Source organism: Gasterosteus aculeatus, chromosome 20, assembly GCF_964276395.1.
Source record: "Gasterosteus aculeatus chromosome 20, fGasAcu3.hap1.1, whole genome shotgun sequence".
In the NCBI taxonomy this organism is placed as follows: domain Eukaryota; kingdom Metazoa; phylum Chordata; class Actinopteri; order Perciformes; family Gasterosteidae; genus Gasterosteus; species Gasterosteus aculeatus.
In genome coordinates, this window is record NC_135707.1 from 9,974,062 (window position 1) to 9,983,703 (window position 9,642).

Genomic DNA, 9,642 nt, shown 5'->3' on the forward strand with positions numbered 1-9,642 from the left:
CCTACTTTGTTTCCTCGCCTTAAAGAAATCTGCCACTGCCACCTATTGGAGGAACCTTGTGTTGGCACGTGCCGGATGGAGGATCGTGGATTCATATGTTTAGTATATCCGTCAAAGGAACAACCCTCACCATACATTTAAGTTTACAAACAGTTGTGTGCAATGTCCCAAATGAATTAACATTACACTGAAACACGAATGACAAATCAACAAGGGGAGGATGGTGAATCTCAGGTGGTGTAGATAACTGGTTCTTTTATTTGTCGGTTTACATTATCCCTCTTTTAGCACAGAAAAGTATTAGATGGTGCATGCCATGTTCACAGAACCTCAAACCGTAATTCAGCAAAGCTTTCACAGAGAAACACAAGCAGCAGAGAATGCAGGCAGATAGCAGTGGTACTGTATATTAAAAAGAGACTAGTTCAGTGGGCTGAATGTAAAGCATCCTGCATCCATCATATCCATCTAATCCCCTAAAGAGGGCAGAAGCTAATGTTGCCTTGTGGTAAATTTGCGTTCACGCACACCCACACAGACATGCCTTGTGGTGACACTGTCAATAATAAGGTGGGACCAACAGCACATCCCAACGTCGAGGACAATATGCATGGTAACCAGTATGGTGTCATAACATTCAAGAGCTTAATGGAAAAATATCGTGTGTGAAACGGAGATTTTGATTTGGCTTGAGATGGACTCATTGTGAAATGCCGTTCTAAGTGTAAATGGGAACCTTCAAGCGTATAAACAGTTGCTTCCATTTGGCAAAAACATTCTTAATAACAACACATCACCTGTCGAGTTCATCGTCAAGCAAATTTCGGAGGAGGTGGACTCGTTATGCATCTGTGGAGTTCTGCGTGTTGTTGAGTTCCAAGTGTGGGGAATGAGTGGGTGTGCACGAGAAAGATACAGATGCGATACGGTGATATCTTGAGGAGTTTGTCTTGTAGGTACACCGACTGTCATTCTTTACAAAGACACAGAAACATCATCATGATGACACAATCAGGAAACACTGCAAATGTCAGTCTACAGCCAACTCACAACACCGACGGCTTTCACAAGAAAAATGGTTGCGAAGTCAAATTTCAAGAACCGAAACGTCAATCAATGTTTGAAATTGTACAGCGCAGTACGATACAATCTCTGTACTTATTTCACCCACCGTGATAGATAGAGGGATAGAGAGACAGAGAAATAGAGAGAGAGACTTTAAGAAAAGAAGAGTATTTACAAAATAATAGCCGTGTTCTCACTTTTTTTGTCTAACCTAAAATTAATTCAACTCACAAGATGAGTGTTTGAATGATTTTTGTATCCAATGATAATACTGACAGTGGTAAGTACTGGTGGTGTGGTGTGTTGTGATGGGGTTGGGAGGTCCTCAAACCTCTCGGCCTCCAGGTTTGGGTGTCTGTTGGGTGTCTGAGGGGAGGTCAGGGCAAGGAAGGGAGGGGGGACTGGATTGGGGGGAGGGAGAGATGTGGGACGGGGGGGGGTTGATGGACCATGGAAATCAGGACTTGTGCGAGGCTCATGCTGTCAGCTCTTCCCTCAGCTCTTTGTTCTTGCGCACCAAAGCTGCATGTCTCTCCTGAAAGCACAAGAACAACAGAGAGGGAAAGGGAGAGAGTGGGAGAATAGTCATCATCTTGCGGCGCCCAAGCCCAGTTTAATCACGTCCAATGGGGGATTTGAAAAGGAAACACAAACTAAGATCTCTGCATTTCTCACCTTCTCCTGCAGACGCTCAATCATAGCTGCCAGATGGGCCTCACGGTTCTCCTTGATCTGCTCCATCTTCATCAGGAGCTTCTCCTCGGCCATCTTGCTGAAGTTGCTGTTCTCTTCCATGGCCTTTATCAACACCTCCCTCTCGTGGTCTCGTTTTTCTGCCAAAGCCCTCAGCACCTGGGCCTCTTGGTACTAAAGACACACAGCAAAAAAATAATCATGTTTGACCATCTGATTAGTTTGGAATATAGTTCCAAATATAATCCAACTTTACAAGCTACAGGTAAAAAAAAAAAAAAACTCACCTTCCTCCGGTCTTCTGCAGCTTCCAGTTTCTTCTCAATGTCCTCCAAGGAGATATCCCTCTTTGGGGGGGTGGGGAGGTTGTGGGCCACATCTGACACTGGAGACAGAGGCTTGAGGATCACCTCGAAGGCCTGGCCAGAGGCTCGCTTGTTTATAGCTTTCACCTCCATGTCTGCAAATCAGACAATTATGATGCATGATAATGATGACGATGATGATACCAGCAGAGTCCATGTTTAATGCCACAATATGTCACTAACGCTGCCGTCTGTAATTACAGGGCAGAGAATACAACCAGAGGGCAATAGGTTTGATCTGAAGGGAAAATCAGCCGATCCATACCTTCAAACTCACAGACACGCTTGTTGTGTGCCTCTGGGTAGAAACAGGAGCAGATGAGCGAGAAGACGGACAGCTCCTTCATCTTCTCTTTATATGCTGTAGGAAAACAGACACACAGCAGCATCCTGGTGAGTCTCTCCATGTTACTCACAAAGACGGTAAAATAGACATGCTAGGTCTGCCTGTCGATACCACAAAGCCCTAAATATACTTGAGATACAGTATTTCCATTAGAAACTCAATTAACATCAAATGACCGGCATCAGGAATGTTCCCTGTTGTTGAACAATTAATTGGATTAATTGCTCCGGGATCTTATTTGTGACACTTGTGACTCATAAACAAATGAGATTGCCTTTCCTAATATCCTCTTGTAATTTGTCCAAGCTCTGAGAATAGACCGCCCAATCCAAGGTTTTTAACAAGAAGAACACGATACATATCTGCCCTGAGTGCTGCCAACACAAAATACAGCTGATAAACAACGTTGGCTTTTACCATCTGGGGTACGGTGTGCTTTTACCAATTCCCCCCTGACTATCTTCAATCTCCTCTGCAGAGTCCATGCCCTGTCCTGTGTTTGTCAAAGTGCCCACATGGCTGTTGAAGGGAGGACTACAGATTGTCAGTGCTGCTCAGCCTTCTGCTGCAAAGGCCAGTGCGTGAGCGGCCCCTTGCTGCAGGGCTGGCCTGCCTCCCGCCCTGCCACACACACCTGTCTCCTCCGCTCCATCTCTGCCACCACACGGACCACGCTGACGGCAGAATAAACACCCTGCTGCATTTCAGGGGGACCAAATAAGATGTTAATGTCAAGGATCCACTAATGTTTTAGATACGCGTCCACAGGCCGAGCGAAAAAGCCGAAAACAAATGCTAAATGCCTGGCCTACAACAATAACTGGCCATCAGAGGAGATGACTAAGGCAGGCTATGTTATTATGTGTTAATGTAAGACTCCTTGCGCCAGCTCCCACGCCTGATTTGCATTTGTGTGGATGCAAATAGGTTTTTTTGTTTTTTTTTAAATTAGCAGCATATCACTCACAACGGGCGATGTCTCCTAAGGAGGGCTAGAGGCACTGATTTTTAAGGAGAAAGCACAAAAAAATGATCTGATCAAACAATCGCGTTTTATTTACAATAAGGCGTTCAGATTATATATCTGTCAATCGACCATAGCTGAGCAATGTGGAAGTCAGACGGATGGAGCAGTCCCAGCTGTGCTGTCGGCAGCTCAGCATCTTGGGTGGGGTCCGTCTGCATTATGCTGCATGTTGGGGCCGCTGTGGCATCATCCCCCCCCCTTGTAGTAAATAAAAGGCTGTCACCGGCCGATTCGCGTTATCCGCTTGGTAAACGTGTCCTACAACATGTATGATCGAGAGCAAACGAGGACGGAGATGAGGAAAATGAAGGAGACGCTCGTGAGCCCACGTTCTCGGTGTTCGTTAGATGACTCCACAGACAATAGACGCACGCGCGATGGAGGAACGATCCCATTAAATGTATAATTTTGATCATAAAAAAGAAAACATTAGCTTGATACGGATAAAAAGATCCGTCACAAGTGCGTCGGTGCGCGCTTACCGGTGGCTGTTTTGGACATGGCTGATGTGGTTCTCCGCAGAGGATGCTGTAGCTCTGTGCAGGTGGACGGGGATGCTGCTTAAGGCACTGAGTCAGCGAATAGACCGGGATAGGATCGGATGGCGAACAGGAGGCGCATGGGCGCGCACGGGAGCGCGCAGGCAGACCCTCCCCCTCCTCCAGCCCGATGACGCGCAGAGTTTTTCCAGCATGCAATAGGTGAGCATAAGATCACACATAAGAATTCATAAATGTGTTTTTCAGACCGGTTTCTTGTAACTTATGTTTCATTGGGTCCACATTAAGGTTCGCAATATCAAAGGGTTCATGTCTCCTAAGAATGTATCTTGCAAAAAAAAAATTTTTTAATGCAAATAATACTGCAGACTATTTTATTTTCTGCTGTGAATGAGAACTATTATGTCATTGCCGGCCTACAGAAAGAGAACCAGGAACAGTTATTTAACAGATATCAGCCAAAGACACTTATAAATTCAGGTTGAAGCCACTGTGAAGGCTCATCGTCATAAGCTGATCTGAAGACAGGAGGCAAATGTTTTTGAGTTGGTGAGCTCAGGAAAAGGAATGATATACTGTATGTGACTGACAAATTGATAGAAATCAATAGAGATAATCATAACGTCACTTTCTAATCCGACCAAAGTGGTCAGGATGTTGGTCATAATGCATCAAACCTCTTGCTTCAGACAAAACTGTGACGTTAAACTGTATGAACATTACAAGATCATTGAACTGCATTATAATTCTTTAGTGTTAAGACATTCAGTCGTCTTCTCAAAAATGTTTTAGCTTCTGAAGGAAACTGCATCAGCCTAATTGTACAATGCAAAATACATTTTTCATAAAAACACACATAAGCAATACCATCAAAAGGGCAAACATTTATCAGTCATTTTTTCAGTCTTCATTCAACACTAATGACAGTTCAAGGTAATTTCGTTACAACATCATCTTGCAAAAAGTCCTAACTGAAATCATGTTTTATGGATATAAGCTTTACATATTGTATAAAACAAAGGCAGTCTTCAACATGATCAGATGTGCCATGTTGCTACATGACAGCTGTTTGTAAATTGTATTTAAGTTTTAAAAAGAAAGCATCAAGCCTCTGTTTTGTAAAGAAAACTGCTCGAACAATAAGCAGAAACTGCTCTTTAGTGGAGAAGTAGAAAAAAGGGTGGTTGTGTGTCTGATCTCACAGTCACTGATAACATTGTTAGTGGGGCGGCTGGTCACCACAACAGCGTGGAGCTGATCTGGAGTAGGAGAGATCCACTGCATCAGGACTCCTGGCCACAATGTGGACAGAGATAAACCTACAAGAGGCGCTCCTCCTGCTCCTCCTACTCCTCCACCTCATCATCATCAGCCTCCACTGCTCCGCTGGGATGAAGGTCAGGCAAGACAAAGTAGCCAATTCTACAATCGCTCGACCGCTTTATAACCGTTACACCTGATGACCAATTGACACTCTGGAAACAATTGGAGCAAAACTACAATTGCGGAGCTGTAATATTTGGCAAGTGCACACAAGGGGGACCCGGACAAAGCTTAAGGGTGGGTAAGAAAACAAAAATCTGAGCATGCATATGAATGCTATAGGGACAGCTCTTAGAGGGCAAAACCTATAATGTATTAAGACAGAGCCAAAAGATATTTAAGTTCGTATGTAATTTCAACCTTCAGCGGATAATGGAGGTATAATAGATATGGCTATTGATCAGAAAGAAATAATGTTTACAAGAAATGTGATGGCTGCTTGCACAACAACGTAACAACAGTTGCACTTAGCTACGGAGTGCTTTTTTCTTCAACTGCTTCTGAATGTAGTGGCCAACCAGAATCTGGGGACGTTGTTGGTAGCCGTGAAGAATTTCTGGAGCGACGTTCAGTTGATCCCCGTTCAGCCGATCCAGTAATGTCACGCAGACCACAGCCGCTTCACACACACACACACACGAACGTTAGAGAGAGAGAGAGGTGATGAATCTGTTTCTACACAGTGGAAATTTGTATTTTTCTTACCTCGTAGACCACTCAGCTTACACATAGCAGCAAAAACAGATGACTCCATTTCTATATTGCAGACTCCTGCTTCACTGGCTTTATTGAGGTAATCCTGTTTGTCCTTCAAGCTGTAGGAGCAGAAGGCCCCATCCAGACGGGCTTGGCCTGGGGGTTAGACCAAGCAGACAGAGAAGATAGCAAAACCATGAACATTTACTAAGACGTGATTAAAAAAAAACAATGCAGCAGACAAGCCTACCTTCATAGAAATCCAGTGTACACATGGTGTTGCCTGCCACGGTCTCAAACTGGTCCAGCTCCTTGCTGCAGCGTAACAGCTCCTCGGCCAGGCTTGGGTCGAGATCAGTATTGCGCACCACCGTCTTCCCCAAGATCACCTGCTCAAACTTGGGCAGGAAGGTGGCATCCAACGACTGCTTGGTCACAACAACTGTGCCGGGCTCGAGGCCTGAACACCACAAACGGCGGGTGAGATGAAAAAGAGAAACTTTGAATTAAGAAGTATTCAAAAAAACATATTGGACTCATATGGAGTATACAAAGTAAAATAGTTAACATGTTCATGTTAAAATGAAACTTCTTGTACCTCCTATTTTTTATATTATTTCAGTTATTATTGCTCAAACGGCTGCTTCTCCACGTTCTCGCGCGTTTGCTCGGACCGCACTCATCATTGATATTACCCTGTATTTGGATTTTTTTTTTTTTAGTGTGGTGACTGCATCTTTCACAGTGTTTGTTATCGCGTTGAAAACATCGACACACACCTGAGAACTTAAACCATTCCTGTGGTAGTTCCCGCTAGGTGTCTCTCCGACCACAATTAGCAGGATGACACAGAGATTTAAATAGATTAACAAGGTGAAAGCGTTACCGGCCACACACTGTCCCGGCTGGTAAATACCAGTTTTCTCTCAATAAACATTTATAAACTTCCTCTTATAAACACAATCCTTGCTAACCCAACACATGAATATACAGATGTATTACCATTCAGTCACGACACAAAAGCAGATATTTTGGACATAATAAGCTTACCTATTCCACCTGATGTTCCAATGCGAAAGATTGTGACATCGGTGCAACAAGCGTGATGGAGGAGCTTTATCAGCTCATGCAACATTATGGCAATAGATGGGATTCCCATCCCATGCTGCAAGACAAAAGCATAGACGAGTTTCAAACCATTGACAGTGATTTTATTTTGAAACAGAGGTAGGCCGAGAGGTTATTACGATTACGACGACTTGTACGTCATATTACGTACGCTGACGGACAGTACGGGGCCAACTTTGTACATAGCATAGCGGTCCGTTCCAGCACAGATGTTTGGGTACTCTGATTTGGGATCTTCCAAACGGAGCTCGGCAGCAATGTACTCAATGAATGATTTCATTCTCCAAGGACTGCCCCCCACACACACAAACTGAAAGAAAACACGCACACAAAGTGATTCATTTGTTCTTATTGCAGAATATCAACAGTATTTCATATAAATAAATATAGATGTTTTACATCATGAAAATGATTACTTTGACATCACCAAACATAGCTGGTAGGTTGTGAGTTCTGGTTCCAAAACCAAAGTGGTAGAGGGTGTCATCTTTCATTTCTTCCAGGTGTGGGTTGTGCACAAAAACCGAACTTATGGGGGAGAACAGATTTAGTAGCAGCCTGACAGTCAGATGGAAAAACCATTTCATTTTACGTCATTCATTTGTTAAAATGTGTTTTAAGTATGGGGCGAGGGTGGCGCATGGAGTAGAGACAGAGGGGGTGGCTGCTCCATGTCCCATGTCGAAGTGTCCCTGAGCAAGACACCCAAACCCTAATTGCTCCCCGGGCAAAATGTAAAACCACGGGTTAAAAATGCAATGTAAGTTTCCAGCTAAATGACATGTAATGTAATTTTCTGAAGTGAGTGGATTTAACTATGACATTTTGGAACATGTAGTTTGTGGTCCTCTTGAACCGTATCGCATCATACAGATGAGTTTCTGTTATTTATTTCAACCAAAAATATTTCCAACAAAATTAATTAAATAGTCATACCTACATAATTAATAAATGCATTAGATTAATTTCTAGTTTTATCTTGTTGAACCCAAGTAACTGAGTAATTGGTGTAGAGTATATCTACTATCTAAGAATGTATATATTGTATATGTGATTTAAGTGAAATGACCCTCTAAGGAGGAACATTATTTACCTTTTCGATTTCAAGTTATAAACAACGTATTTAGTAAACGAGGTGCGGCCATTGTAATTCATTGTATTATCATCCGCGTATTTATCATTTGTGGATCAACCGCAATAAGCTCAGCCGTTCTTGAATAAACGTGACTTTGACTGTGTCAACTTTCACCTGCTGCATGATTCGGTCCCCGCAACGTCCTTTGGATTCATTTCCCTGAAGGAAAAAAAACACCTTTGTACCGTCAAAACGACTCGAGAACCAAACGTCGCACTGGCAAAGTGGACGGGTGTGTTTTACCTTATACGTGGTGAGGAATTAGCCCAACGATACACACAATTAAAGAACATTCTACAAAATATAAACCATCCGGATGTAGATAATCAGATATTGCTGCGCGCAGCACTTTGCGGCCGACAGCTCGCGAGACACGACATTCGTTACGAAGCCACCAAATCCACAAAGCTACGTAACAAACGCGGGATAGACAATTACCTTCTGCTATGTTGCTGTTCGACTGCCGGTTCCTTGGTTTTTGACAAATTAATATTTCGCCCTTGACAGGTGCTCGTTAGCGCAACCGGAGGCTCCAGCCGACAATGACGTGACGCGGATTACGTCGCCAGTCCTACTTTGCCCATTCATCGAGCGTGGACCACTACGGCCCAACAGACGTGCGGTCACTACGCGCACTGATGTCCGCGCAAACAACCCCAGCGGCTTGTGTACGTAACAACATCTGTTTGTTTATATTTTGATGAAGATCGTGATCACCTCCACAGTGTCAGACTTTTTACTGCTGTATGTGAATTCAAGTACAGGAAGAATGGCGTCGATCTTAATAAAATGTTAATTGTAATTGTGTTGTTGTTGTTGTCTGAGACAGTACACGTGCAACACCTGTAGCGGACAGAATGACTGAAAACTACTTTGTGTTCGTAATACCTGGATCACAGTGGTCCTGCATGGTTCAACTTTTGAAATACTTGCAGTGTAGAGTATTTAATCCCCTTCTCATTCACTGCACAGAAGGTGAAAGAAAGGAACATCTTGAGCATGTGGAAATATTCATTCATTACGATGTTTTGGAGAAAATTAGACGTGCCATTTCAGTTAATACATTTAGTAGGATACAGTAGTTGATGCTGTATAACTAAAGTGGTCTATTTACACATCCCACACCCAGAAATGAATATTCACCTGATGGATTTAAGCCAAATATTCACTCTCACTTCAGCTACTTTGGTCCCTTTGCTGCAGGACAAGTGGAGTACAGTGGCTCTAATGGAGTAAGGCAAGACACTATAATACTTCAGAGAACTGAGGAATACCTCCCGGTAGTCAGATCAATAGTTCATATATTCATGGTTGCAGATTAAGCTTGAATTTCATGTGGGAAAGAAAATCTTGTGACACAAAAC

At 43.3% G+C, this 9,642-nt stretch overlaps 2 protein-coding genes across 3 annotated transcripts; both read right to left on the reverse strand.

The window, feature by feature from the left end:
- Positions 1-230: 230 nt before the first annotated feature.
- On the reverse strand, positions 231-5,228 carry stmn2a (stathmin 2a). Its single transcript, XM_040165401.2, has 5 exons — positions 3,979-5,228; positions 2,389-2,484; positions 2,046-2,218; positions 1,741-1,932; positions 231-1,600 (listed from the first exon to the last, which is right to left on the reverse strand). Exons 1-5 carry the CDS (start codon positions 3,995-3,997, stop codon positions 1,541-1,543), a joined length of 540 nt encoding a protein of 179 aa, XP_040021335.1. The 5' UTR covers positions 3,998-5,228; the 3' UTR covers positions 231-1,540.
- On the reverse strand, positions 4,868-9,245 carry upp1 (uridine phosphorylase 1). 2 transcript variants are annotated; one of them, XM_078095086.1, is made up of 8 exons: positions 9,167-9,245; positions 8,393-8,437; positions 7,560-7,671; positions 7,295-7,453; positions 7,066-7,180; positions 6,266-6,475; positions 6,025-6,171; positions 4,868-5,938 (listed from the first exon to the last, which is right to left on the reverse strand). In XM_078095086.1, exons 2-8 carry the CDS (start codon positions 8,431-8,433, stop codon positions 5,787-5,789), a joined length of 936 nt encoding a protein of 311 aa, XP_077951212.1. In that variant the 5' UTR covers positions 8,434-8,437; positions 9,167-9,245; the 3' UTR covers positions 4,868-5,786. The 2 variants fall into 2 exon arrangements, with proteins under 2 accessions (XP_077951212.1, XP_040021332.1); XM_040165398.2 differs by lacking the exon at positions 9,167-9,245 and adding an exon at positions 8,717-8,915.
- Between the last annotated feature and the right edge of the window lie 397 nt (positions 9,246-9,642).

Coding starts and splice junctions, on each gene's coding strand:
- stmn2a (XM_040165401.2), bottom strand. Junction 2,219..2,388: donor GCGTGTCTGTGAGTTTGAAG/GTATGGATCGGC, acceptor TCTGATTTGCAG/ACATGGAGGTGAAAGCTATA. Junction 1,601..1,740: donor TTGAGCGTCTGCAGGAGAAG/GTGAGAAATGCA, acceptor TTGTGCTTTCAG/GAGAGACATGCAGCTTTGGT.
- upp1 (XM_078095086.1), bottom strand. CDS start 8,433: ATGAATCCAAAGGACGTTGCGGGGACCGAATCATGCAGCAG. Junction 7,181..7,294: donor GCCCCGTACTGTCCGTCAGC/GTACGTAATATG, acceptor TTTGTCTTGCAG/CATGGGATGGGAATCCCATC. Junction 5,939..6,024: donor TAAGCTGAGTGGTCTACGAG/GTAAGAAAAATA, acceptor GTGTGTGTGAAG/CGGCTGTGGTCTGCGTGACA.